This window comes from Gobius niger, assembly GCF_951799975.1.
Source record: "Gobius niger genome assembly, chromosome: 12".
Lineage (NCBI taxonomy): Eukaryota > Metazoa > Chordata > Actinopteri > Gobiiformes > Gobiidae > Gobius > Gobius niger.
Window position 1 is genome coordinate 29,956,039 of NC_136863.1, and position 23,399 is coordinate 29,979,437.

The 23,399-nt window shown below is 44.0% G+C and overlaps 1 protein-coding gene across 6 annotated transcripts; it reads right to left on the reverse strand.

Annotated features, from left to right (window-relative positions):
• Positions 1-190: 190 nt before the first annotated feature.
• c2cd5 (C2 calcium dependent domain containing 5) lies at positions 191-22,298 on the reverse strand. 6 transcript variants are annotated; one of them, XM_079567269.1, is made up of 31 exons: positions 22,009-22,298; positions 21,463-21,570; positions 21,276-21,362; positions 20,663-20,834; positions 20,475-20,570; positions 20,164-20,319; positions 18,939-19,170; positions 15,254-15,414; positions 13,260-13,348; positions 13,066-13,101; positions 11,765-11,873; positions 10,031-10,084; positions 8,269-8,383; positions 8,103-8,201; positions 7,912-8,023; positions 7,760-7,839; positions 7,422-7,608; positions 7,178-7,342; positions 6,782-6,826; positions 6,316-6,456; positions 6,181-6,244; positions 6,045-6,106; positions 5,872-5,970; positions 5,688-5,777; positions 5,462-5,540; positions 5,279-5,371; positions 3,400-3,432; positions 3,053-3,154; positions 1,323-1,516; positions 1,107-1,253; positions 191-515 (listed from the first exon to the last, which is right to left on the reverse strand). In XM_079567269.1, exons 2-31 carry the CDS (start codon positions 21,550-21,552, stop codon positions 393-395), a joined length of 3,312 nt encoding a protein of 1,103 aa, XP_079423395.1. In that variant the 5' UTR covers positions 21,553-21,570; positions 22,009-22,298; the 3' UTR covers positions 191-392. The 6 variants fall into 6 exon arrangements, with proteins under 6 accessions (XP_079423395.1, XP_079423396.1, XP_079423397.1 ...); XM_079567270.1 differs by lacking the exon at positions 10,031-10,084; XM_079567271.1 differs by lacking the exons at positions 10,031-10,084; positions 13,066-13,101.
• Between the last annotated feature and the right edge of the window lie 1,101 nt (positions 22,299-23,399).

A 23,399-nucleotide genomic window follows, 5' to 3' on the forward strand; every position in this document is an offset into this window, starting at 1 on the left:
TGGTCATACAACAACAGACTTTGGTATTTTGGGAGTTCAAATATTGCTACGTTTTGTTCAAAAACAGTCCCATTTGGTTTGACAATTTTCAAGAGTTTGTCTCTCCTCACAAGTACCAATTTATAAAAAAAACATTTCAACTTTATGGACGGATGTCAGAATCCTAAAAAAAAAAAAAAGTTTTAACAAAAAGTAAACTAAAATGGGAAATAAACAGGACATCGCCCTAAATGTTTGATGTAACACCTGTACAAATTCTCTTTTCAACCTGTTTTTCCCCATGGTTAGCAGAAGCTGCATGTCTGTGTGAGTAGTTTTCTGAAATAACTCAAAGCTTTGAGTGCAACAGAGTTTTAAGGCCGGCACAATAAAGTCCTGTTTGAACGGTCCTGTCACGTGGCGCCCTCTGTCCCACCAGTGGAAGGAGGCGCAGCGCCTGTGGCGGACGCCGTCTCCTGCTCGGTCTCCCGGACACAGATCACCGCATCTCCACTCACGTTTATTAGACACTGAGCCTACAACACAACAGAAGCATTTAAACCCAAACCCACTTTGATATAAAGCAATCAAACCAAATATTTCTCCTGTTATCTCCTCCGGTCTTCAGTAAAATATAAAGAACACAATTCAGAGTAATAAATGTCTCAAACTGAGGTACTTAGGGCCTTTAAATCAGTCGTGCACGTCAGTTTTTCTGGCTTCTAAAAAAATGGAGGTTGACCACACGGTACAGTAGCGCAGTGGTTAGCGCTCGTGCTTCACAGCTGGAAGGTCCTGGGTTCAATTCCCTCCTGGACAGGGCCTTTCTGTGTGGAGTTTACATGTTCTCCCCGTCTGCGTAGGTTTCCTCCGGGTTTCCTCCCTACCACTAAAAACATGTGCAATAGGCCAGGATGAATGAGAGTGTGTGTGAGAGTGTGCATGACGGATGTAAATTAGCTCAAGGCTACAATCCGGTGTGGTGTGTTCGTTAACATGCGCCGTCCCGACCAAATAAAACCAAAAAATAGATATGGCTGAAATAGATGTGACTTATTACTCTCACTCTGGGTAGATCAGTAACAACTTTGAAAGCTTTGTTATTGTCATTTGAAATGAAATAATACCTGGTTTTTATTAGGATTCTCCATCAGGACACATTCCTTCATACTGTAGGAGACCACTGCGTTTCCACCAAGAGCCGCGACGTGCGCTCGGACCATGGCAAACACCTCCGCTATAAACGAGTGAAGAAAGCCACTGACCCCTCCTTCCTATAGGAAAGAATGTCACACTTCAGCACCCGCAAACTTTAAATGTGCTCAGTCTTATCCTTGACTTACCTCACGTAGCGACGTGGTCTCCCTGATGAAGAACATGTTGATGATCCCCAGGTATTTGATGACGCGAGTGCCGGGCAGGAAGGACAGAGGCGTCATCTTGACCACAGTGATAGTGCCGCCTCCGAAAGAGCGGGTGGAGCGCAGCGAGCGAGAGCGGCCCTCGGGCAGCGGACTGGAGCGCTCCAAAGAGGAGACTGTTCACACGGGACCAAGGGACAACATGAAGACAATGACGAGCACAAGACGGGGACTGAGGTAGAACCTGAACATGGATGAGTTCAGCAGGCCTTCCATTTCTATATCAGTCTGATACTGAAAATGCTCTAGTTATTATTAGAATAGAAAAGTCTAAAGGATTTTTAATATCAGACGTCTACAGAATACAATCAAACTCATTCAAAGATGTATGAAAACATTCTGAATGCACAGTGTACACTTGTATTGATGTATGTTAAATCCCCATGCAAAACCATGTCACCACATGCACAGCAGTAGTGGGTTATGGGTCACAGTGACATGCAGAGGCTGAATGTTTGGGAATCGACTGAAAGCAGATCATGCACCTGAGCCAGAGAGAGTGCAGACAGACACACAGACCTGGGCACAGCTGGGCAGTTCAGGACACTGACCGACTGCTCTGTGCGAGGGGATGGACATGAACACTAACGCGAGCGGCAGTGTGAGGTGTTTCACAGTTCAGAGTTTCACCTGCAGACTGGGGCCGCTTGTGTTTTTAGTTCCTCAGCTGTCTGTACAAGTAAAAAACTGAATCCAACAATAACTGAACTGCCGATAAAAAGGTAAAAATCTTATTGATAGTACGAGTTAAAGGTATCATCAGTATCTGTCCCATTGTTGCATATAAAAGATCGTAGATGGAGATGAAATCTGGAGGTTCACCCTTCTCAAATTGGCTTATCGCACAATGTGGTTATTCGAACTTCCTGTCCCGTTTCAATCCTTTAGAGATTAGCATAGGCACGCTTGAACAAACAAATATTCTGCGGTGGACATCAACTAACTGACGGATACACACATCTGTTTATAAAGATACTGCAGGTGTTTCTGTCTTGAAGCTAAAGGTTAACATAAAAAGTAATAAAAGTAAAACTAAACTTTCAGCTGAATTGGGCCTAATATTCTGTAAATTTGCTTAGTCCTCTCTCTGCACATAGAAAAGGTCAAGAATAACATGCTTCATCAAATCTGCTACAGATTAAGGCAAATATTTTTTTATTTTATTCTCTCTTCCGAGTGAATCTCCATAGGAAAAAGAAAGGAAGCGTGACAGACAAAGATGAGGGTGGCAGAACTAGCGCAGCAACAAGGCCTTTACCAGGGGCATGGACTAGACTTCAGTTACTGTGCACAGGACAGGTCGTTTCCCAGATCTTTTCAAAGCAGCCAGGATAGCAGTGTGGTTCACATAAAATAATCACTGATAAACTCGATAATAATTGGCATATTGCAGAAGCATACAGGGGGAAAAAAGGCAAGCAGAAATCAAAGTGGTCTGCGTTGCATCAGCGTTTCCATAGTTCTCACGGCTTCAGGCAGCTCAAAGCCAAGCTGTTGCCTTGATTACTCTGCGGGGCGGGGCTTGGGCTTGATCAGAATGGCCCTCGTCCCTCAGCAGCATGCATACAGTGATACAGTGTGCATGTGAACTGATCCAAGCGTGTGTGTGGGTGTGTGTTGGTGTGCGCTTGTGCGTGTGCTGCTCCTCGTACTTGTCTTAACCGATCCGCGTCTTATGGTGTGCGCTTTCAGCCTAAGCAGCTCTATCCAGGTGCTGCATCTGTCTGCAAAGGAACCGTAATCAACCGAGGCAGCTGGAGAGAAGAGACGAGAGACAAAACAACCCAACACCACGGCAACAGGGACACGACGACAACAACAACAACAACGCACAACACACACAAACAACAGAAAAGGAAAAAAAAAAAGAAAAAAAAAGAAGGATGAGGTTCCGGGAGCAGTGCAACGTCAACTCGGACAACAGAACAAGTCAAAACAAGCTTGTGTATTTGTTTTGTAGCGGGGGAGCGGGGAGAGGGGGTTAGAGGGAAGGGCTCACCTCGGGAGGAGACCGCGGAGCCCTCCTGGACACCTGACAGGGACAAACCAGAGACAACTTAGGCAGTCATCTTTAGCATTAATTATACACAAAAAAAACGCAGTATGAGGCAGTGTTTGAGAAATGACACAAGCAGGCTGCACTTCAAAAACAAACAGTTCACATCAGGTCATGGTTCGAGAAATATTCAGAGATTTTACATCGGGGGTGCCCAAAGTGCGGCCCGGTGGCCAAATGCAGCCCTCAGACTTCTTGCTGAATCAGCACACATCACCAGAGATTGTCCTTTTGATTTCAAGTTTAATAAATAAAAGGGGTTGAAGAAATAATCATTCCTATATGCGCAATTTATCATACAAGCATGAATCAGTGCCTTTTAAGGCAATCTTCACAATACAGGATCGTCTGGTCATCATGAACACTGAATGATCCTGCTTAAAAGGGGCTAGATGCAAGTTAGCCATTTTATACTCACTACTGCCACCTCAGGTCATACATGTAGCTGCACCTTCTATATTACGCTCGTGCATGACGGCATTTCACACCTTTTTGAGTGACAGATTTTAGAGGCAGTTGTGGTGAATATGTCGGGGCTCATTCTACACCTTAGGACATTGTTGGAACATGTAGGGGGAGGAAAATACATTTTTTTTTTTTTTTTTTTTTTTTACATTTCTAAACTCCGTATAGTCTCTTTAAAAGGAGGTCAACAGTCCCCTGCCCACGTCTAAACCTGTTCTGAGTTCGGGTTAAAAGCCTCTGGACGTTTCAACCATATGTATGATCTTTTTTCTTTGTTTGTACTCAGGACTCTCTTGTAAATGAGATTTCAATTTCAATGGGACTTCTTGACCAAATAAAATAAGATAAAAAATAAAAAGACTAATCAGATCTGTAGTAATTCATGATCAGAAACATAATTTCAATTACTTTCATCAAGTGAAATCTTATAGAAGCTTTTCTTCATTTCACTGTTCACTAATGGCCAGTCAATCGTCACCACGTAGTGATTTCTTTGTGCCTCTTTGTGTACTTTTAAAAAACGTTTTTTTTTTGTAAGTCCCGGGAAAGCAGAGCAGTTGTTGGGATCGGCGTTACTGTTGAGCTCCAATGAGATTTTGTTTCACATTTCACAATTGGGTTTTCGCAAGAGGTGGAAAAGATATTTCTGTTGCCCTGTAGTTGAGAGCTCCAATACTTCCTGTCCTATTCATTTCCTATGAAGATTAACAGACTCATTCAGATAATCATATTCTCTGAAAGATAACATGAGGCTTAGCGACAACTTGATGTAGGATGTAGATACTTGTCAAGTAAAATAAAAAAAACTATTAGCACATATACATCGTCAGACGTCTCCACCACTGAACTAGTTACACCCTACATCAAGCTCTTAACACACAATAAGTGATAACCATAAACTCGCTGTTCACGACCGATTCTTTAGACAATATAATCATTTGAAAGAGTCTAAACTAATCTCTATAAGAAATGGATAAGACAGAAGAACTGGCGCTCGCAACTTCAGGTGAGCAGAAAAGTAGTAGCTTTCAGTAGCTTTAGGGAAAAGACACGCACATCCACAGCAACCGTGTGCAGGAACTTTCAACACCTCAAGATCCACAAGATCCTACAAACTAAAAACAGACCAAACTACCTAAACACTCCATTGATCTCTACCTTCACCGCAAAACACACCACACCATACTGACGGGTCACACGCCGTTTACCTGCGGGCCGCATCATAACCAGCTGATTATGACAGAGCTTTGCAGCTGGTGTGAAAAAAGAAACTGTGCCTACATTGCGAGTGAGGACGTCAAAGCTCGTTAGTGAAAAAGACAACACGTTGAAGTAAAAGCGCAAGTGCTGCGTGTACCGGAGATTTTAGAGGACGGCTGAGTCGGAGCGGAGGAAGGGTCCGCACACAACTCCAGAGGGAACTGCAGCTGCTCCTCCGTCTCACTGCCCCCTGCCAGGACACACATTCCCCAAGAAGGTTCGTAAAAAACAAGAAAAGGAAAGAAAAGAAAGGGGGGGAAAAAGCCCAAAATGTTTTGACCTTTTGTTAGGATTTTCTCAACTGCTTTTTCCGGAACCTGGTCCTTGTCAAAAGTCATGGCCACTGCAGTCACAGCCACCTGACAGAGGGGCACATTTGATACATTATTAATGACTTATATAGAGAAAAATATGCTGCAAGCAGGGAGCATCATCCACAGAATCTTCCACAGACTGGAAATGCGAAAGATAATGACAGCACAGTCCCGCTCTCGATTTCCGGTTACCTGTATGAGTTCTTCCTCCGGTACAGCAACGGTGAAGTTGAGATGACACAGACAGCAGGGGATCATTGAACGCAGCTTGAAATAAAAGCTCTGGGACAAAAACAAAAGGAGAAATGTGCTCAATTTACATAAACCAAGCACAATAGCCTTGCGATGGCTTTAACGGGAAACAGTAACGACTTACTTTTAGCAGATTCTCACACAAATCTGTGAAGATCTTGTTCAAGACTTGATTTGTTAGGTTGATGTTACTGAGCCGGAAAACTCTGACGGAGGTAAACATCTGTTGTACAAGAGCAGGAGAAGCTCTGTTAATCATGCTCAGAGTATAAAATGATTTAAAGTTCACAAGCAGACCTGTACGGCTGATGTCCAGTTACTAATCCCAGGCATGAGCTCCGTGTTACAGCTGTAGAAGCCTTGGATAAAAAGGGGAAACATCATGCGAGCTCTATTGCCTTCAATGATTTGACTAAACAGAATGAGTCCAAACCTGTGGGAGGAGATGCATCGGTGAGGAGGGAGTGGATGTCTTCTACAGCATCAGTGTCATCAATCTGTCCACACAAACAGAAGAGGGTCAGTGCCAAGAAAAAGCCAATGAACGTGTGAACAAAGTGAGACTCACCTCTAGAACAAAAGCGTCCTTCTTCCCGTGGGACAGGTCCAGTTCTGACAGTTCGTCGGAGCTTTCAGAATGAGAGCGGAAGAGTCTGGAGCGCTGCCGCGGTTCAGGAATGGGAGAGCCCACACCTTCCTCTGTGAGTTCCTGAAGCAACAGACAGTGTCAACATTACATCAGGAAACGCGTTTAGTAAATGTAGTAATAAAAAGAAACTTAGTATGTTGAGAATGAACCACATGCCTGAACACTCATTCAGTTCAGTCAGTCACACAGTGTTAATATGGGTTTTGAGGCGAGGAGTGGGTGAGGTCCTAATGATGAGCTACCGTGTTCCCCAGAGAAAGTTACAATGGCCCTGCTCCCAAACGTCCCCAGTTGAGTCGTGTTACAGAACACAAATGGTGCAGTTTAAGGTGAGAGAGGGTCGGGTCATGCTGCGCTGCTCAACACAGCAACAAATGCTCAGTACCATGTTTATGTCGCCAAACACCTCGGGATCCAACGCAAATATTTTCTTTAATGACCAAGAAAGAAACAAAGGAGCATGGTTTCAATGAGCATGGCCAATGTATAGGATGTAACACGAAATATCTGGAATAGAATTCACCAAAACATTTCATCTTTAACCGTTAATCACACATAGAGGCCCCAAGATCTGGCTCTAGATTTTTTAAGGGGTTTAAGGTAAAGTCACATTATACATATAGTGTGAAGATCTACCTCAAATGGTAAGAAGAAACTACTGCCAAACGTGAGCCAGACCAGCTTTATTTGAAGTTAGTGCTCTGACCACCCGGTCGGACACCTCTCATCTTCCTATGTAATACCCTCTTGTGCAGGCGTGCTGTCTGCTGTGTGGGCTCACCGGGGGGGTTATCTGGTACAGCTCTTTGTTCTTGGCGATGGTGTCGTTGATTCTCTTCTGGATGGTTAGGATGTGGTGCTCATTGCTGAGGTCTCCCTGGGCCTTTCCTGCGATCTGAATACCTCCTGGAGCTGGGAGAGCGGTCAGATAGACCCCCGTGGCCGACTGAAACCACACAATAAAACCGTTGTAACTGTACAGTGTCACATGCTACTGCCCAATACTTAACAGACAGTGGACCTACAGCCAGCCCCAGCAGCATGTTCTCCCCAATGCTGATCTGAATGCGCAGCCCGAACAGAGCGTTCATGCTGCGCAGCTTGAGCTTGTTCATCAGCTGAGTGTGCAGCTCATACTCCATAAACGGCAGCAGGTTGGAAATAGCGGTGGCGTTTACTTCTCCCTGGGCTTTCTTCTTCAAGCGACAGAGCCTGGGAAAGACCAAAGCGATATCGTTTATATGGTAGTCTGATCTCAACAGAAGTGCATACAGTTGTTGTATTGTTAATTTGAGGTAAAACAAATAAAGCTGAATTAAGAAAAAAGGTGCCACCCCATCTTCGATCATTTATGGATATGTACCTGGCCTGAATGAGACACCCTTTGCCTGTGACTGCAGCTTCTGGAGGCAGGTCTATGGTGGTGAACAGTACATCCGGGACCTGTCACACACATTATTATTTCATTAATTCTCTTCCGTATTTGTCCCAAAGTGGTGTAAGGCGGCAGCACACCTTCTGCCGTCGACAGTGGTAGCAGTATGTGAGTTGGGCCGGAAAGGGCATGTTGAGTTCATCATAAGGAATGTGGCAGAAACCACAGCTGGGGGGAGATGGCTCCTCAAACCTGATGGAAGAACAACGGAGGTGGATCACATAAAAGTGCTCCGACGCAACTTCACAATGACGACGAAAAAGCAAAGTACCTGTGGTCTGTACTTCCCAGGTCGAGACATCCGTCACGCATGTACCGGGGATTTAGAATAGCTGCCGTACCTGACGCTGACAAGATGCAGACCTCCTCACTACGAAAAGAGGTTGGAAATTTGAACAAATAAAACAAATGAGGAGTGAAAACTTGCATGTACATACCAGATGCTCGTGCTCTCGCTGTATCCAACAACTGCATGGCAACCCAGAGCTTTGGCATGAGATTTGATTTCTTGGCGAATTTCCTCCCACCAGGCGTCGCGAGTCTCTGGCTCATCTGGAACACAGGAAGTTAAGAATAAAGAGCTGCTTTCTCCGAATATCGCACCTAAAACTTGACGACAAAAAGGGGACATTCATCTCCATAAGACACAACTATCTGACTGCTTTGACGTGGAGTAAAAAGACAGAAAATAGAACACCTATTTTCTGACGAATAAGGGTTCATCAAAGCATGTCAAAACCAGCTGCTGCTTGTAAAAGGGAGTGATGATGAGGATGTTTGATGAGGATGATGAGGGCTATGGCCTGGTTCGTGTGTGCGATTGGAATTGGTCTTTGTGTCATCTGCCTGAAGCACTTTTGCCAGAGTGGACTCAAATATGGCACAGCTAGAGAAGTGATAAAGATGAGTATTTGGACTGTTAAGGCGGACATAAAAGTAAAGGCAACTCTCAGTTAACAGTTAAAGTTAGTTAAAGCAACTTTCACTCTAAACTGATGATAAAAACACTAGATACAGCTTAGAGCGAGCCTGGTTTACTTCAAGTCTGACAGTTTACTTCCAAATACTTCCAAATAATGCTAGATCATCTTGAATGGAGATCCTCCTTCTAATGCTGGAAATCAACATTCCTTTGCTTCCCCAAGATGAAATGTCACGTGTGAAATATTTTTAACGATCCATGGGAACTCTGTGCAATAGCAAAAGCTAGAAGTCGTGAGAAGTGCAGCATGGGAGGATGTTTGATGGAGAGAAGACAGAAACTGACACGAGTATGAAGATGAGTCAGGCATCAGGCCTACAAGATGTTTTCTCAAACCAGAAGCAGCATGTCACACAGGCACAGGCTCACCACGTGCACACGCGTATGACCATGTACACGCAGATGGACGGAGAAGGGCCATATTCATTCACCAGAGTCCGGGCCCTACAGTCAACGCTTGCCCTCCGTCCCAATCATCCGAGCCAGACGTGGGTAAATTGAGCTCCGAATGCACCTGCTGTGAGCCAGCCTTTCTTCTCCTCTCAGTATGAATACGGCCCGGTGAGGTAAGGATGCACATGCCTTGTCAGTGGCTCCTAAACCTGCTCGGTGTGGACAGGTTTGAGCGCGGGGCCGTTTCAGAAGCAGCAGTACAGCTCGAGGGAGGAGCACGAGAGGGGCTGCAGCGGGAAGGGGGGAGGGAGGAAGGGCAGGGGGGGAGCCAGGCCAGGCTGGAGAGGGGTGGGAGCACAGCGCATGCTCAGCTCAGCGCAGCATACACTCACACTGACAGTCAGGAGAATGGCAGCTCACTGAAGTTTGGGCGCTACCTTTTAGAACGTTTACACCAATAAAAAGGCAAGTGACTTTTTTTTTTTTTACTGGCCTGCACGACAGAGAACAACGATTCTGCACTCATTCTAGAGCTCTGAGGATCGCATTTGAAATAGTCAGAAACACATGCTATAAAAATCACCTACGGCTGACCATTTCCCGTCAAGATGTGGCATTTTGTATCAGATATTGTATGGGACACAAATGAAATCAGAGTGCAGTGAAACTTAAGTTCAACGTCAGCAGTATTACGCATAATCTGAGTATTCATGAACGGGCTCATCACCAACTAAACACCATAGTCCAACAATAGTAATCCTTAAAAAGGCACATCACTGAGCTGCCATGACTCCTGTGGGTGAAAGCAGTAAAAGGGGAAATACCTGCAGTGACACTATTCCAGTCTAGCAGTTTGTAAGAGCGCGTGTTACCCAAGGCTGGGCCAGAGCACACCGTTAGTAGAGAGGAAAGACAAAGAAAAGAGAAGACAATCTAATACACAGGCACAGCACTACAGCTCACATATTCACTACAGAGACAAAGCATTGACCGACTGAGCAAGACAGCGACGCACGAGTACACCGGAGCCTGCCAAGCGCTAACAGCAGCGGCACTGTGACAGGCTTTTGGCAAGAAGCGATTACCAGGAACAAGGAATCAGGGTTTTAATACAAATGTCTTAAATGAGTAATTGACAAAACTGACTGCTATGTTACTAAGACGACAGACTGTGACATCGGCAACTCGGACACAACCTCCTCGGTCTTCTCTCAAACCTAAGCCTAGTTCGGTCTTTTAAAAACTACAATTACATTATTGATCACTCAAGCATTTGTGATTGAGACTTAACAGTACAACACAGTATGTTTGATAAGAGAACACTAGAACATGTTTAAAAGTTCTAAAGGTGTGAGGTTGAGTGCCATCTGCAGGGACTAGTGGGAATTTATTACTTAAATACAAGCAGGAATCTTTTCCTAAGAGAATGCTAACAAATTGATGGAGCCATGATAAAGGCTGTTTGAGATCATAGCTGCTCAGAACAGGTCTGTAATGGTTTATTATGGGCTTTAAATATGTCCGTTTATGACACAATAAAATCCAAGAAATTACAGATGGAAGCATTGATTGATTGAACCATTCAAAACTGTGCGAATGAGGTAAAATACTACTACGGGAAGGTTTATGACATATGGATCATGTGTCCTTCATAAAGATTGAATAAAATGGTTAGAAGCTCAAACTATTGCTTGTTAAGTTACACTGCTGCTGTATTGACCAACACAAATCCAGACATTGACTACCAAACAAGCCCTTCTTGCCTGTATTATTGCTCAGAGAGACCACATTGAAATCAATCATCTTTTATTACAAATGGACCAAGATAGATTCCATGTTTATAGAAAGTAAAATGATTAAAAAGGCAGAGGAGCATGTTCAACACCACAGCCCCATCTGCATCGGCCAATGTATGCTTCAGCTGAAGCAAGCGAGAAGAGTGTAGAGCCATGCACCTGAACCGCCCCCGACTTCCAGATCAGCACAGCACACTGACACACCTGTCACACCACCAGGACACACCTCACAGAGCCAGCAACAAGGTGAAAGGTGCCCCAACGACTGTCACAGTCAATCTCCAACATTTACACCACAGGAGAGTCACAAGGCTCCACTAGAGCCAGTAGGGCTGCACCGTGTGAGAACACAGTGTCTGACTGACACTTAGTTCAAATGATTTCAAATAACATTTATACTGACAAAATCAAAAGTCAGGGAAAAAGGTTGATGAAGCAATAGAGACAAGAATAGACCTGTTGAATATTTTGAATCAGTTTTGTCTGGACAGTGAAAACTTAGTTAGTGCTACATATTCTTTGTGGCATACATACAGTGTTGATATATTGTGCAGCCCTCATAGCCAGGAACATCTTTCACCTGTTTTAATGTCATTCATATCTGAAGAAGAGACTTGAAACACCACCAACACCACTCTTTTGGGAAAGGTAATCGTAAAGTGCAGAGAAGCAGTTGCTTATCAGGCAGCAACAGGACTTGACACTTGAGGCCAAACAAGGATTTTACACATAAAGACAGGAGTGTAAACGTGGTAAACTCACCAGGGTTGTGGATGCGGTCTAGTAGTTTGACAGAGCGGGCACTGACCACTCCACCAACATGCACCAGAAAAGCAGGAGGAAAAGAGGTCAGCGTGAAGAAGGGGAACTCCTGCAGGGATTCAGACAGAGAGTCAACATACTGTATACTCAGAATTAGCTTGGTCACATTCCTTCAAACTAATCATTGTATCCAAATAATGCTAGTTCAATAACTGATGCTAACTGGCCTTGTCAGGTTGAATTATAGCTGTATGTTTAATGGAGTAATTTCATCTTTATGGTTGGAGACGAAGTATATCTAAGTCATAAAACATATCACATTATTTAAATGCTACCATGCAGCAGGGAAACATGAGCCACTCATGCAGAATATACAGTAGACTAGTGGAAATAATCAGATGCCCTGAGAGAGAGCAGACAATAGGTTTTCTAGAGCCTGACCGATCTTTATCAGCACATTTCCAACATTGGTGGAAATCTCGCCAATAAATATTGCTTTAAGCACATACTGGGAGCACTTTGACAATATGACTTAATATTGTCCTGCTCCACGCAGAATCAGTAGCACTGGTCACGTTGCCACAGCTTTATGCTTTTCTGACTGTACTTTAACCCTGTGTGTAATAATATATCATGCCTATACAAATGTGTTTGAAAATAGTACAATGGCAAGGCCTGAAAAAAGGGTAATGTCACCATGAGGTAAACACTTAGGCTATTTCCAACCCCCTTAAAACTGAGAGCAGTATGAGACCCCATGATTCCATATCAGTCGGGCTCTAGTCTTTACACAAGGCAACGATATCACAGTTTTCCAGTCTGACATGCTTTCTATATTCCAAACTGATGGCCCTTTGAGGTCAGATGATGGATTTAAGTTCATGCATTTGCAAAACTCTATTATGACCAAGGTCTGTTTAGGTGATGAAAAAAAGTGAGAAATTTGTCATCACTCCCAAGAATGCAGCTAAATATTTGCAGTCACTTGGAGCAATGAGACATGAAGATGATGTGGCAGGAAATTAAAACTGAGGACACAAAGGAAAGAGTTTGCGATGACACAACCCTTCGAAGGTGAAAGAAACACAGAGCTGGGCCGACCCATTACCCGTCTGTGAATCTTTAAAGTGAAGTGGGTTCCAAGCAAAAACAAAACCAGGATCACATGAAACTAAGTGTCTGGGCCCAGCTTCCCTTCAGTATCAGAAACAACAGGGAGACACTGAGGGGTGTGGCCATCAGCTGGTGAGGTCGTTACAGGGGAAACAAGTGCAGATATACAGGCCCACAATAGAACATACCCCGGGGTTACACAATAACCTCGAGGAGGATGCTCCCTGAGAAGCACAAGCAGCCGAGAAGACAGACAAAATGATCAGAATCTGTCGTCTGGAACTTATGAGAACACCTTCATATTCAGTGTCACGGTCAACAACAGTCTTGTGTTATGTAAAGTAAAGTTTCCCCAAGCATGAACAAAGGCTGTAGTGCATACTCGCTGTTCCAGAGCTGTCTGGGTTTGTTGCCTCAGCAGAGTCTTCAAGGGTCCGGCCTCTTTGCCAGCGCTGCCACCACTTCCCATGCCTGAGGAAAAACAAAGGATGTGTTCACTCATTTTCAACAGCTTCATAACATTTAACCATCGCTATCCTGCTTTCTGACTATCCTAATCTGAGGAGCCTAGGACACATCACTCCACATGCAGATCATTTATAGTGACTGTGAGTGGGATATTTTGTCATGCATGTATAATCCTACACTGGCCTCTCGCTGTAAAACATTTTCATGTGAATGTTAGATATCCAGAGTGCTGTTATCTGACCTACAATACCAGAAGCCGCCATGAGCAGCAGGTCCTCATTGAAGGACACACTCTTCCTGAGCAGGGCAGAGTCTGAGTGTGTGGTGGAGGGGAAGGGCGGGCTGTGGTGCCCAGAGCACACTGAGCCTGGGCCGGGGAGAGACAGGGGGTCTGTGAGCAGGACGGGGGAGCTAGGGCAAAAGAAGATCCCAGGCCTGCGTCGCATGGGCTGCTGCTCCTCTGTCCAACGCACGCACACACACACACACACACACACACACACGCAACAGATGGGGGAAAATAGAGACAGGGATGAATAGAAAGAGGAAGGAGCAGAATGAAATACAGGACAGTGAAAAGAAAGGCATGGTTTGGAATGGCAGAATGTGATATACACCTAATTCCTTTTAACACATGTGCCCTCCCCTGGAAATCTCCTCGTAATGCCAGGATAAGCTAAGCAGGGTAGGGACTGGTTGGTACTTAGATGGAAGACACCAGGAAGCCTGGGTAAATGTAGTGTGTGAGTGTTTGGTGGTGGTCGGAGGTCACTTACTACCCCGGGGAACCAGATGTATCAGCATTTGAGTCTGGTGTCTGTGGCATCAACTACATTTCCATAGCGCAAGCAAACAGGAAGCGTAGTAAACCAAGCAGGGCGGACGTCTGCCGGAGATGTGGTGCTATTAGCGGTTCTGCGTTAATATTCGCACAGGATCATGAATCACGGAACTCACCTACTGTCAATGTATTTTTGGTCATCTCCCGGCGATTGGAAAAAAACTGACTCTCTCCCGCGCGCCATCAGTAGATTGTTATTGAGGAGACTTCCACGTTCCATGAGTGACGCTGCTCACGAACAACACGTGACCGCAAAGAAAACAAATCTGACTGCGTGGGCTCGTTTGACTTTTCTACCACCGCCAATATGTTTGTATGATACGTTTCTGGTGTCACCAGGCTAGGGCAGCTGTGGCTACAATAGCTTACCATCATCAAGCTTGGTGTGAATAAAAATGTATGAAATTGTAATGGGACTTTGAGCATCTGGACGAGCGCTACTATAAGACTAATGCGTTAATGTTATCCTTTCAAGACTTTCGGAGAATCTCCTGACATCAGCAGGACACTGCCAGAGGACATCACATGTGAGAACAGGACTTCAGGTAAAGGTATGCATGTGACGAGCTACAGAATTAGGTTCCTCATCCAAATAACTCATCTGTGAGTTCTATTGTGATGATAAATGATCTGGTACACAATATGAACAGTGGTAAACAAATAAAACATGTTTAAAATGCAGGAATACACAAGGAAAAAAAGTGGAAAGTATGTAGGTACAAAGAGGGAGATGAAGTTGGGAGGAAGGGGAGAGGCTCCTGCTGCTCTAGTGGTATCTTGGGGCAGCGCAGTAGGACTTACCTTCCACTCTATGAATGACCACACTGGCTGCTAATAAAGAAGTCACGTTAGCTTCACTGTCAACAGGCATGAGACACATTGCTTCATTAAACTCAAAAATGAAAAAAATAATAAAAAGTACACAGACACAAAAACACTATGGGACAGCAACAGAAAAAATAACAATGCTTGAATGAAACTGAACATAATAAACATAAGATATCTTCAAAGTAATAGCACACACTGGACTATGGGAGAGGAAGAGGAGAATGGCTGGGTGTTCTTACCCGTCTTGGGCGTCAGACTGAGGTCTGTGTCGGATGAGGAGGACTGGCGGCTGCATGGCTTGGAGGGGGAGAAAGGGGGAGGAGAGGAGGAGGAGGTGGGGAGAGCTCGGAAAGGGGTGGGCGGACCAGAGGATGTGGGCGGGTCCTCCCCAAATACTGGCCTGGCAGAGAACAAGTGAGTCAGCAGGTCAGCCTCCAGCAGAGCGGCGTCTGCCTGTGTGGCTAAAGGTACAGTGTGTGCATTTGTTCAGAGGGCTTGGGAATGGGACCATGGCTCTCCGTGTTAACAGTCAGGGCGTTTACATGGAGAAAGTGAAGAAGCCTATGGGATTCTCAGAATTTTACACACTGGGAATAATGAGAATACTTTGGCGATTGCGACAAATACACTGGATAAAGCAGGACTGGCAAAACAAGGAACAATTCATTAAAAGTGCTGTGGTTGTTTGTGACAGTGAATTGTCCTTTACGGTCAAATTCTCTTTATGGGTCTATGGGTTTAGTTTCTCTGGGCCATAAAGCTAAAATCACAGTAGCATTCAATCGACAGTCAAATGGCTTCACACTGCTCAAGAAGCATAACGAATAAAGAGAGGCAGGGTCCTTACACCTTATTGTGCAGTCTCAATCCCAAGCCCTGTGATCTAGCTATAGTGAGTGTTTGCTCGGGTCAGGTGGGTGAGGTTAATGGACTACAACACAAACACACACACATACATACACACACACACACAAAGCATGAAAAAGAAAGCAGCGGGGCAAAGGAAAAAGCCAACAGAAAATGAAGGAGTCTCGAAGCATGTGTCCCAGTGCTAACAGGACGCGTCACAGTGTTCTCCCTCTAAAGGCACCTTTTTAATTCTGCTTTTCTAAAAGGAAATATGACCAATGACCGGTGGTAGGAATGGGTTTTAAAATAATAACTGCATTTAAACCAGAAAAAAATACCTAACTACAATACAAAAGCACAAATGAAGTCCTCTCTTCTGAAAATGAATAAAGTCTGACATTGCTGATGATTCTGAGTACCACCTGAAGAAGCCAAACTACCACTACTCTATCCCTGTTTACAATGGCATTTCGTCCACTGCGTACCAGCAAAGACGAGTGTGGGGACAGAGACTGAGAAGTTCTGGGTGAGTCTCTGGGAGCTGCAAGCGGAATGCACTGGGCTGTTGTGAGTGGAGCGACATCCATGGGCTATGGGAGACCTGGGCCAGTCAGCAGCAGAGACAAGAGAAACAACGTCCAAGTCCACATGAAGCCGCAGAGGGAGAGAGAAGGCACACTCAACAGACAACACGGCAGTATAGCAAGAGCGAACGGTGACAGAATCGAGAGAGGGCGGAGGAGGATGGAGCAAAAGTCACGCAGGAGTCATGCAAAGCTCACATGCAAACGCTCCCGACAATCCTGTTGACAAAGCAGGTTGGACGCCACACTGATGCACCTTTACCACGGCGTTACTCGCAAAAACGACTTACACGTTTTTTATTTTGTTACAATGTTGTTCTCTAATCAAAAACAGACCAGGAGCTGTGTTTCAACCCACTCCTGCACCTTTGAATTATCTTTGAATCTTCTCCAAGTGGCTATTTATAGCACGTGCCTCACAAGGCTTTATTGCTCTTTATTTAAACAGCTGCGCAGCAAAGGGGAACAAGAGGAGGGTGGGGGGTTAGCTACACTACTGGATCTTTTGCGTCAGCTGTTTAACAATATTGCATTTTCTTACCAATAAAGTGTAAGATAGCGATAAAGATGCGTTTGACATCATTACCTGTAAACGTCATAATACACCCTCTTTAAAGGAATAGGCCACCGTTTTTACGGTTCTTACCTTAGCTTTGACGAGTTCTTTAGGACCTGTCTGATCTTCACCCGTGCCTTCAGTCACGTAAACACAGCGCAGACGGCGTTAGCATTTAGCCTCTCCCTCTCTCCTCTATAGCTCCAAAACAGGTCAGGATAGAAGCTACCAAGCTCTTCCACGTTTTCCCTATTTAAATATGGTTACGTGAAGTGTTCCACTACAAAGTATAATTACACAAAATTAAACAATGTGGATTTTCTAAGCGGATAAAAGGGGGAACTATATTGTAAGGCGTAATAATACCAGGAGTAGTTCGAAATCCGCGCAGTAATCTTCACTTTACTGCGCAGTAATCTTCACTTTACTGTGTGGATGCCAAATTACTCCTGGTATTATTACGCTGTGTTTACGTGACTGAAGGCACGGGTGAAGATCAGACAGGTCCTAAAGAACTCGTCAAAGCTAAGGTAAGAACATATCTCAGTATGTAAAAACGGTGGCCTATTCCTTTAATAGTTCTCCACAACTACAAATAATGTATTGATTGCCTGATATTGAGTCCACATAATTTTGTTCATTGTATTGAATTGAACAACAAGCTGATATAATTACCATGACAGGCCAAATACTTGCTACTCATTTTTTGTTATCCCCGTCACCAAACTTGTATGATGTAGAACAAAGATAATGCATTGCGACGATGTATGAGAACTGCAGTGACAGAGTGATGACAATGGCAATGACGAGTACAAATTAAACCTGCTTTGTCAAACGGGGCCATACATAACCGGGATGCAAACACCGCCCTGTTTTAGCTTCAGATCTTGATGAAACAAGGATTTGCAAAAAGATAAATAATAATTGCTAATTGAGACCATGACCATTGTGATTTCGACTGAATTGCGAACAATTGTACAGCCCTTAACTGTAATATCAAGTGTTTGCAACCCAATATTTATGTCCCAAGAAGAAAAGAGGTATATTATTGCATTAACTACAGCCACCACATCATGCAGCGTTGAGTGGCAGAGCAGCAGGCGAGACAGACGCAGACGATTGGCCTGTTAGCATGGCTGTGTGCATGTCCTGTGCATGTGTGCGTCTCAGGATGTGTAGAGTGCAGTTAGTATTAGAGTAGAGTACAGATTAGACACACGTTTAGTCATTAAATGCCATATTCTTCAAACATACTGACCAGACTGAGACACACACAGGACTATGGACCACTGGACACATTCATCAACGCTATGTCCACACGTAAATGGGTATCGGAGTTTGTAAGTGCAAAAATAGCAGGCCACAGATTTAATTGCACTGGGTTTTAGGAAAGTACTGTATGTAGTCTTTAATGCGAGGAGGTGCTTTACTCCAAGTATATAGCTGTGTACTTTCAGAAAGAAATCAGTACTTCTAGTGCGCTCTTGCTTCAACCATGGCCTGGTAATATTCAATGACTGTGTATAATGTGATCAAATTACTGAGACATTTTATTAAACCATATTAACACAGCACAGTAAAAATCATTGGACTCATCTATTTTTAAAAACTTTAAAAATATTAATCCGGAACAAGGTTGGAAAGAAACAAAACTAGAAACGTCATGAACTGAACTTTTGCACATTAAGTTCCAATGCTCTTTAGGCTGTGAAGTATTATATCTCTAGGAGCCAGTGAATGGCAGCTGGGCGGATTGCTGTAGAAATTGTGCTCTAACTCCTACTATGTCATCACAAAGAAAGTTTACATTTACATTTACATTTACGTCTGGACTGAGCTGCGAGGCCATTCTCTCGTTCCACATGCACACGGGCAGTTTGACATTCTCCCACGTGAAGTTTCCCCGTCATGCTTTGTGCTGCCGTTAGTACTCACTCCTTTCCGTCCTTGGAGGGGGAGCTGCAGGCGTTGGAGGCGGGGGCGGTGTTAGGGAGCGGGTTTGGGCACGAGGGGCCCCCAGCGCTCACTTTGTCTAATGTGCAGGCCGTGCCAATGGCCCGCACCACCAGCCCCGACTCTCCCTCCAGGTCGAAACACTGCAGGTAGCCCACCACCGCGTTCCCGCCCATCTCCAGGACCTTCAGGCCGATCTTTCTCTGCAGCTCTCCTAAAGACGGCACCATAGTCAGTTTAATTAACCCATATTGGAACTGGACATATCATGCTTAGAAACCTGCTTTTAAACACCTCCCACATGTTATAACTTTAACTCATTTCAGTGTTTGAAAAGCATATCCAAAGACTGTAGACTCAAAAAGGTCTATTTTGCATCATATCCACATTAAAAGGTTTTCATCATGATCATCATCATTCATTATACTTTATTTGGCTTTTGATAATTCTTTACTACTTAAAGGAATAGGCCATCGTTTTTACATACTGAGATATGTTCTTACCTTAGCTTTGACGAGTTCTTTAGGACCTGTCTGATCTTCCCCCGTGCCTTCTATCACGTAAACACAGCGCAGACGGCGTTAGCATTTAGCCTCTCCCCCTCTCCTCTATAGCTCCAAAACAAGTCAAGATAGAAGCTACCAAGCTACCAAATTTGGCATTTCGAACTAATCCTGGTATTATTACGCTTTACAATATAGTCCCCCCTTTTATCCACTTAGAAAATCCACATTGTTTAATTTTGTGTAATTATACTTTGTAGTGTAACACTTCACGTAACCATATTTAAATAGGGAAAACGTGGAAGAGCTTGGTAGCTTCTATCTTGACCTGTTTTGGAGCTATAGAGGAGAGAGGGAGAGGCTAAATGCTAACGCCGTCTGCGCTGTGTTTACGTGACTGAAGGCACAGGGGAAGACCAGACAGGTCCTAAAGAACTCGTCAAAGCTAAGGTAAGAACATATCTCAGTATGTAAAAACGGTGGCCTATTCCTTTAACATTAGTATTTAAAATTTTGAAACTTGACCATGATTCACAACTAATTCCTGAGCATACAAATCACCCTTGCCCCCTCTTTGCTGGGGAAGGGGGAGTGAAGAAGTTTAATATAGGCTGAAAACACTACAGATATCTGCAGTTAGCAAGAAATGGCAGAATAGACCAGAATTAGATCAACGATGGTGGTTGGTGAAGCCCGTGTCTCACCGGACATGAGCGAGATGAGCCGCTGACGTGCTTCGTTGGACGCCCGCGGAGTTCTGATGCGATCGATCCACTGGTACTCCGGGTCTTCATTCACCACAAGCTCTTCCACAAAGCCATGCACCATGGCTGCCCGGTAGCACCGAGGAATGGACATAGCTAGGACACACACACAAAGAAAACTTGTGCAATCCTGATGTAAATAATCAGTGATAAATACAAACATTTTCCCAATCATGCTTCATCACAATAAATGAATAAATACATATAAATCTATTGTACATTATGACTATTGAAAATAACACAAAACTTACTGCAGAAGAACTTGACTCCACAGGACGACTGCCTGAAGCGGTTCAAATCATTAAATAGCTCCACTTTGACGAGGACATTGATCTCTCCTCTTATTCCTAGGGTTAGTAGCAGCAGTAGAGGACATCCAGGTCAAAAACATAAAAACTTAAGGATAGGATGATTATTCAACGGTTGCTCATAGTTGTACCGTGGATGGTGTCATAGATGGGAAACCAGCCAGATATGATAGAAGCCGCCTCAGTGCACAGGAGCGGGTCGATGTCGATGTAAACTTTCCCAATGGCATCGTTAGCGCTGTAGGTGTCATGGTCGAGGACGGTTATCTGCAAGGGCTCGTCCTGCAAGTCCTCGTCATCCACCTGCGACAACGTGAACACAAGACGGTCAGACACGCCCGTACGAGGGTCGGGTCAAGGATGAAGAATGTGCCACTGAGCCAAGAGAGAGTGAGTCCGGTCAAAAGCAAGAGATTATATTCTTATTTTCAAATGCACTTTTCAGAGCAAGCAACATTCATAATTTGGTTTTCTCAAGAGGTTATATCACAATATGATTTCTCAGAGATTATTGTTTACTGACGCTTTATGCTGCCTGTAAGTAGATCCCTGACTATGTGGCTGCTACTTCCAATGATTTAAATACAGCACGATTGGTTAAATCCACTTGTCACTCTCTCACTGGAGAGCATTACGGGGCAGTTCAATAGGAGCTGAAAAGTCCATGTATTACCACACATGAGATGAGAGATAATCAAAAGGACATACGATCCCATACACAATTGTATAGTTTAGGAACTTTACCTCGAATTTGAACCATTCAGAGTTCCACTGGGGATTGAGGGATTTAGGATAGACATCTGTTTTGAATGTGGTGTTTCCAAACTTCACCTAAAAACAAGTAAAAAAAAAAAAAATGATTTGTTGAAATTACATGTGCCTCTGAAACCAAGAAGCAGTAAAAACAAACTAAAAACCAAGCACATCTTACCTCTACAAATGCATCTGTGAGGTCGCTGGCTCTGTCCATCACTGGCAAGTGGCGCCCTGCCACAATTTTGGCCTTTAGTTTCCCAGGCATGATTTTACTGTACAAAACCTGAAAAGACAGGACATCAGTGATATCATGGCACCTGCTGTGAGCCACAATGCTGTCAAGGACAACAGTCAAGTATGACCACTTTGAGACAGACGGTTCAGACAGTGAGGACTTCCATAGACAACAAGAGGCTAATTCAAGGCCATAGCAATGGGCGGACATACGACATCTATGAAACTGCCACTGTACTGGGTCTGGAATTAGCAAAGCAGCGGCTGAGACAGAGGAGTAGCCTCCTGCTTGCTTGCTAACTAGTTAGCCAGATTAACATTAGCACGGCTAGCAGGAAAAGCCACTTAAGTTGCCCGCATTGCAGTCCATCCTCATCGCCCTACGTTTGTCGTTTTCGGCCATGTTTTTTGCAGCGACTGAGGAAGTGAGAAATAATGCAACTGCACAAAACTCTTTGGCCACACATTAAAAGAAACTGATCCTTACCGGGGAGCTACAATATCAACATGGAGCTGTCAGAGCTGCCGCAGGCTCCGTGATCGCGGACGTTAGCGCTGACAGCCCTCGGCTCTGACCTCCGCGGCTCTCCCATAACACCTCCGCGCGCTGCAGACGCCAATGTGCTGCAGTACAACGGGCTTTTCAGGCTAAAAGGAACAGAAAAGTACTAAATATGTCCTGGGGGAGCGGGCACTAAACACATCGGTCCTTTGGGGACATGACAGTGAGCGCGTGATCCCAGCTAGCTCACTCGCGCACCTCTCTGCTTTGATGAATGAGTGTGCGAGCTTCAGTGACCGCTGGGAAATCTGAGTTTTCTATGAACTGCTCTTTGCAAACTGTGACTTGATAATAAATTGTGTTTTTGAACTAATTCCAGAAACGACCACACTGTTGTAAAATGTACGTGCAAACACTAAATTAATGCTAGGGAACGGCTTCATGCCAAAAAACAAAACAAAAAATAAACTGCTGTTTTGTTGTGAACTTCAAAGCAGCATTTGAGAAAGGTGACGCGACCTGTGAGAAAAGGAGATTATTTTAAAATATGTTTTATTTTTTTATTTACTTATTCAGATCAGATTAAAGGGCCATGATCCTAATCAATATCCCAATGACTTGGATCTCCAAGTAAAAAACAAAACACACACATACACAGAACCCCCCTTTTTCTCTCTTTTTGTTAGACATGAAGATGGTGTGCTATGGCTATGGCATCGTTTCAACAACAAAATAAACAAACACACAAAAAGAACAAGAAAGAGCAAAAGAGCAAGAAAAATTAAAAAAGGGAGAAAAGAAATATGTCTCAAACAAGCAACAACTTCTTTTTGGACACAGGCTTTAAATCAGTTTGTACACATATTATGCTTAGTATGACTTTTCCCTAATATTGTACAAATGCATTTTTTAATACAAAATACAGGATGGACATTGTTAAAAGCTGCTAGTCAGAAGTCAACAAATAAGACTGCACAGCTCGATTGCTACTTTTAATGCAGGTTTTACCCTAACACTAACCCTAACCCTACATTTAAACAAAGACTGACATTTTTTTCATACAAAACTCTTACAGAGAAAAATAATGTACACATTGCAATTCTCTTGTGACTTCAGATTAAAGATTGCACAGTGTGAGGTGGTCCACCTGGGTCACTTCTAAGGCACAGAGTTGGTTTGATTTAAATACAAGTCAAGAAACACAGCATCATTAAAAAGGATGTATATAAAAATATCTTAGCTTTTTCAGATAAACATTCATTGTACCGTTCAGCTTTGCGTACAGGTTCATTCCAAGGTGATTTTCCAAATATTCATCCGCAGTAGCGCACACATTAGCAGCAGAATAAGACACTTTTAAATCACAGACAGTAGAA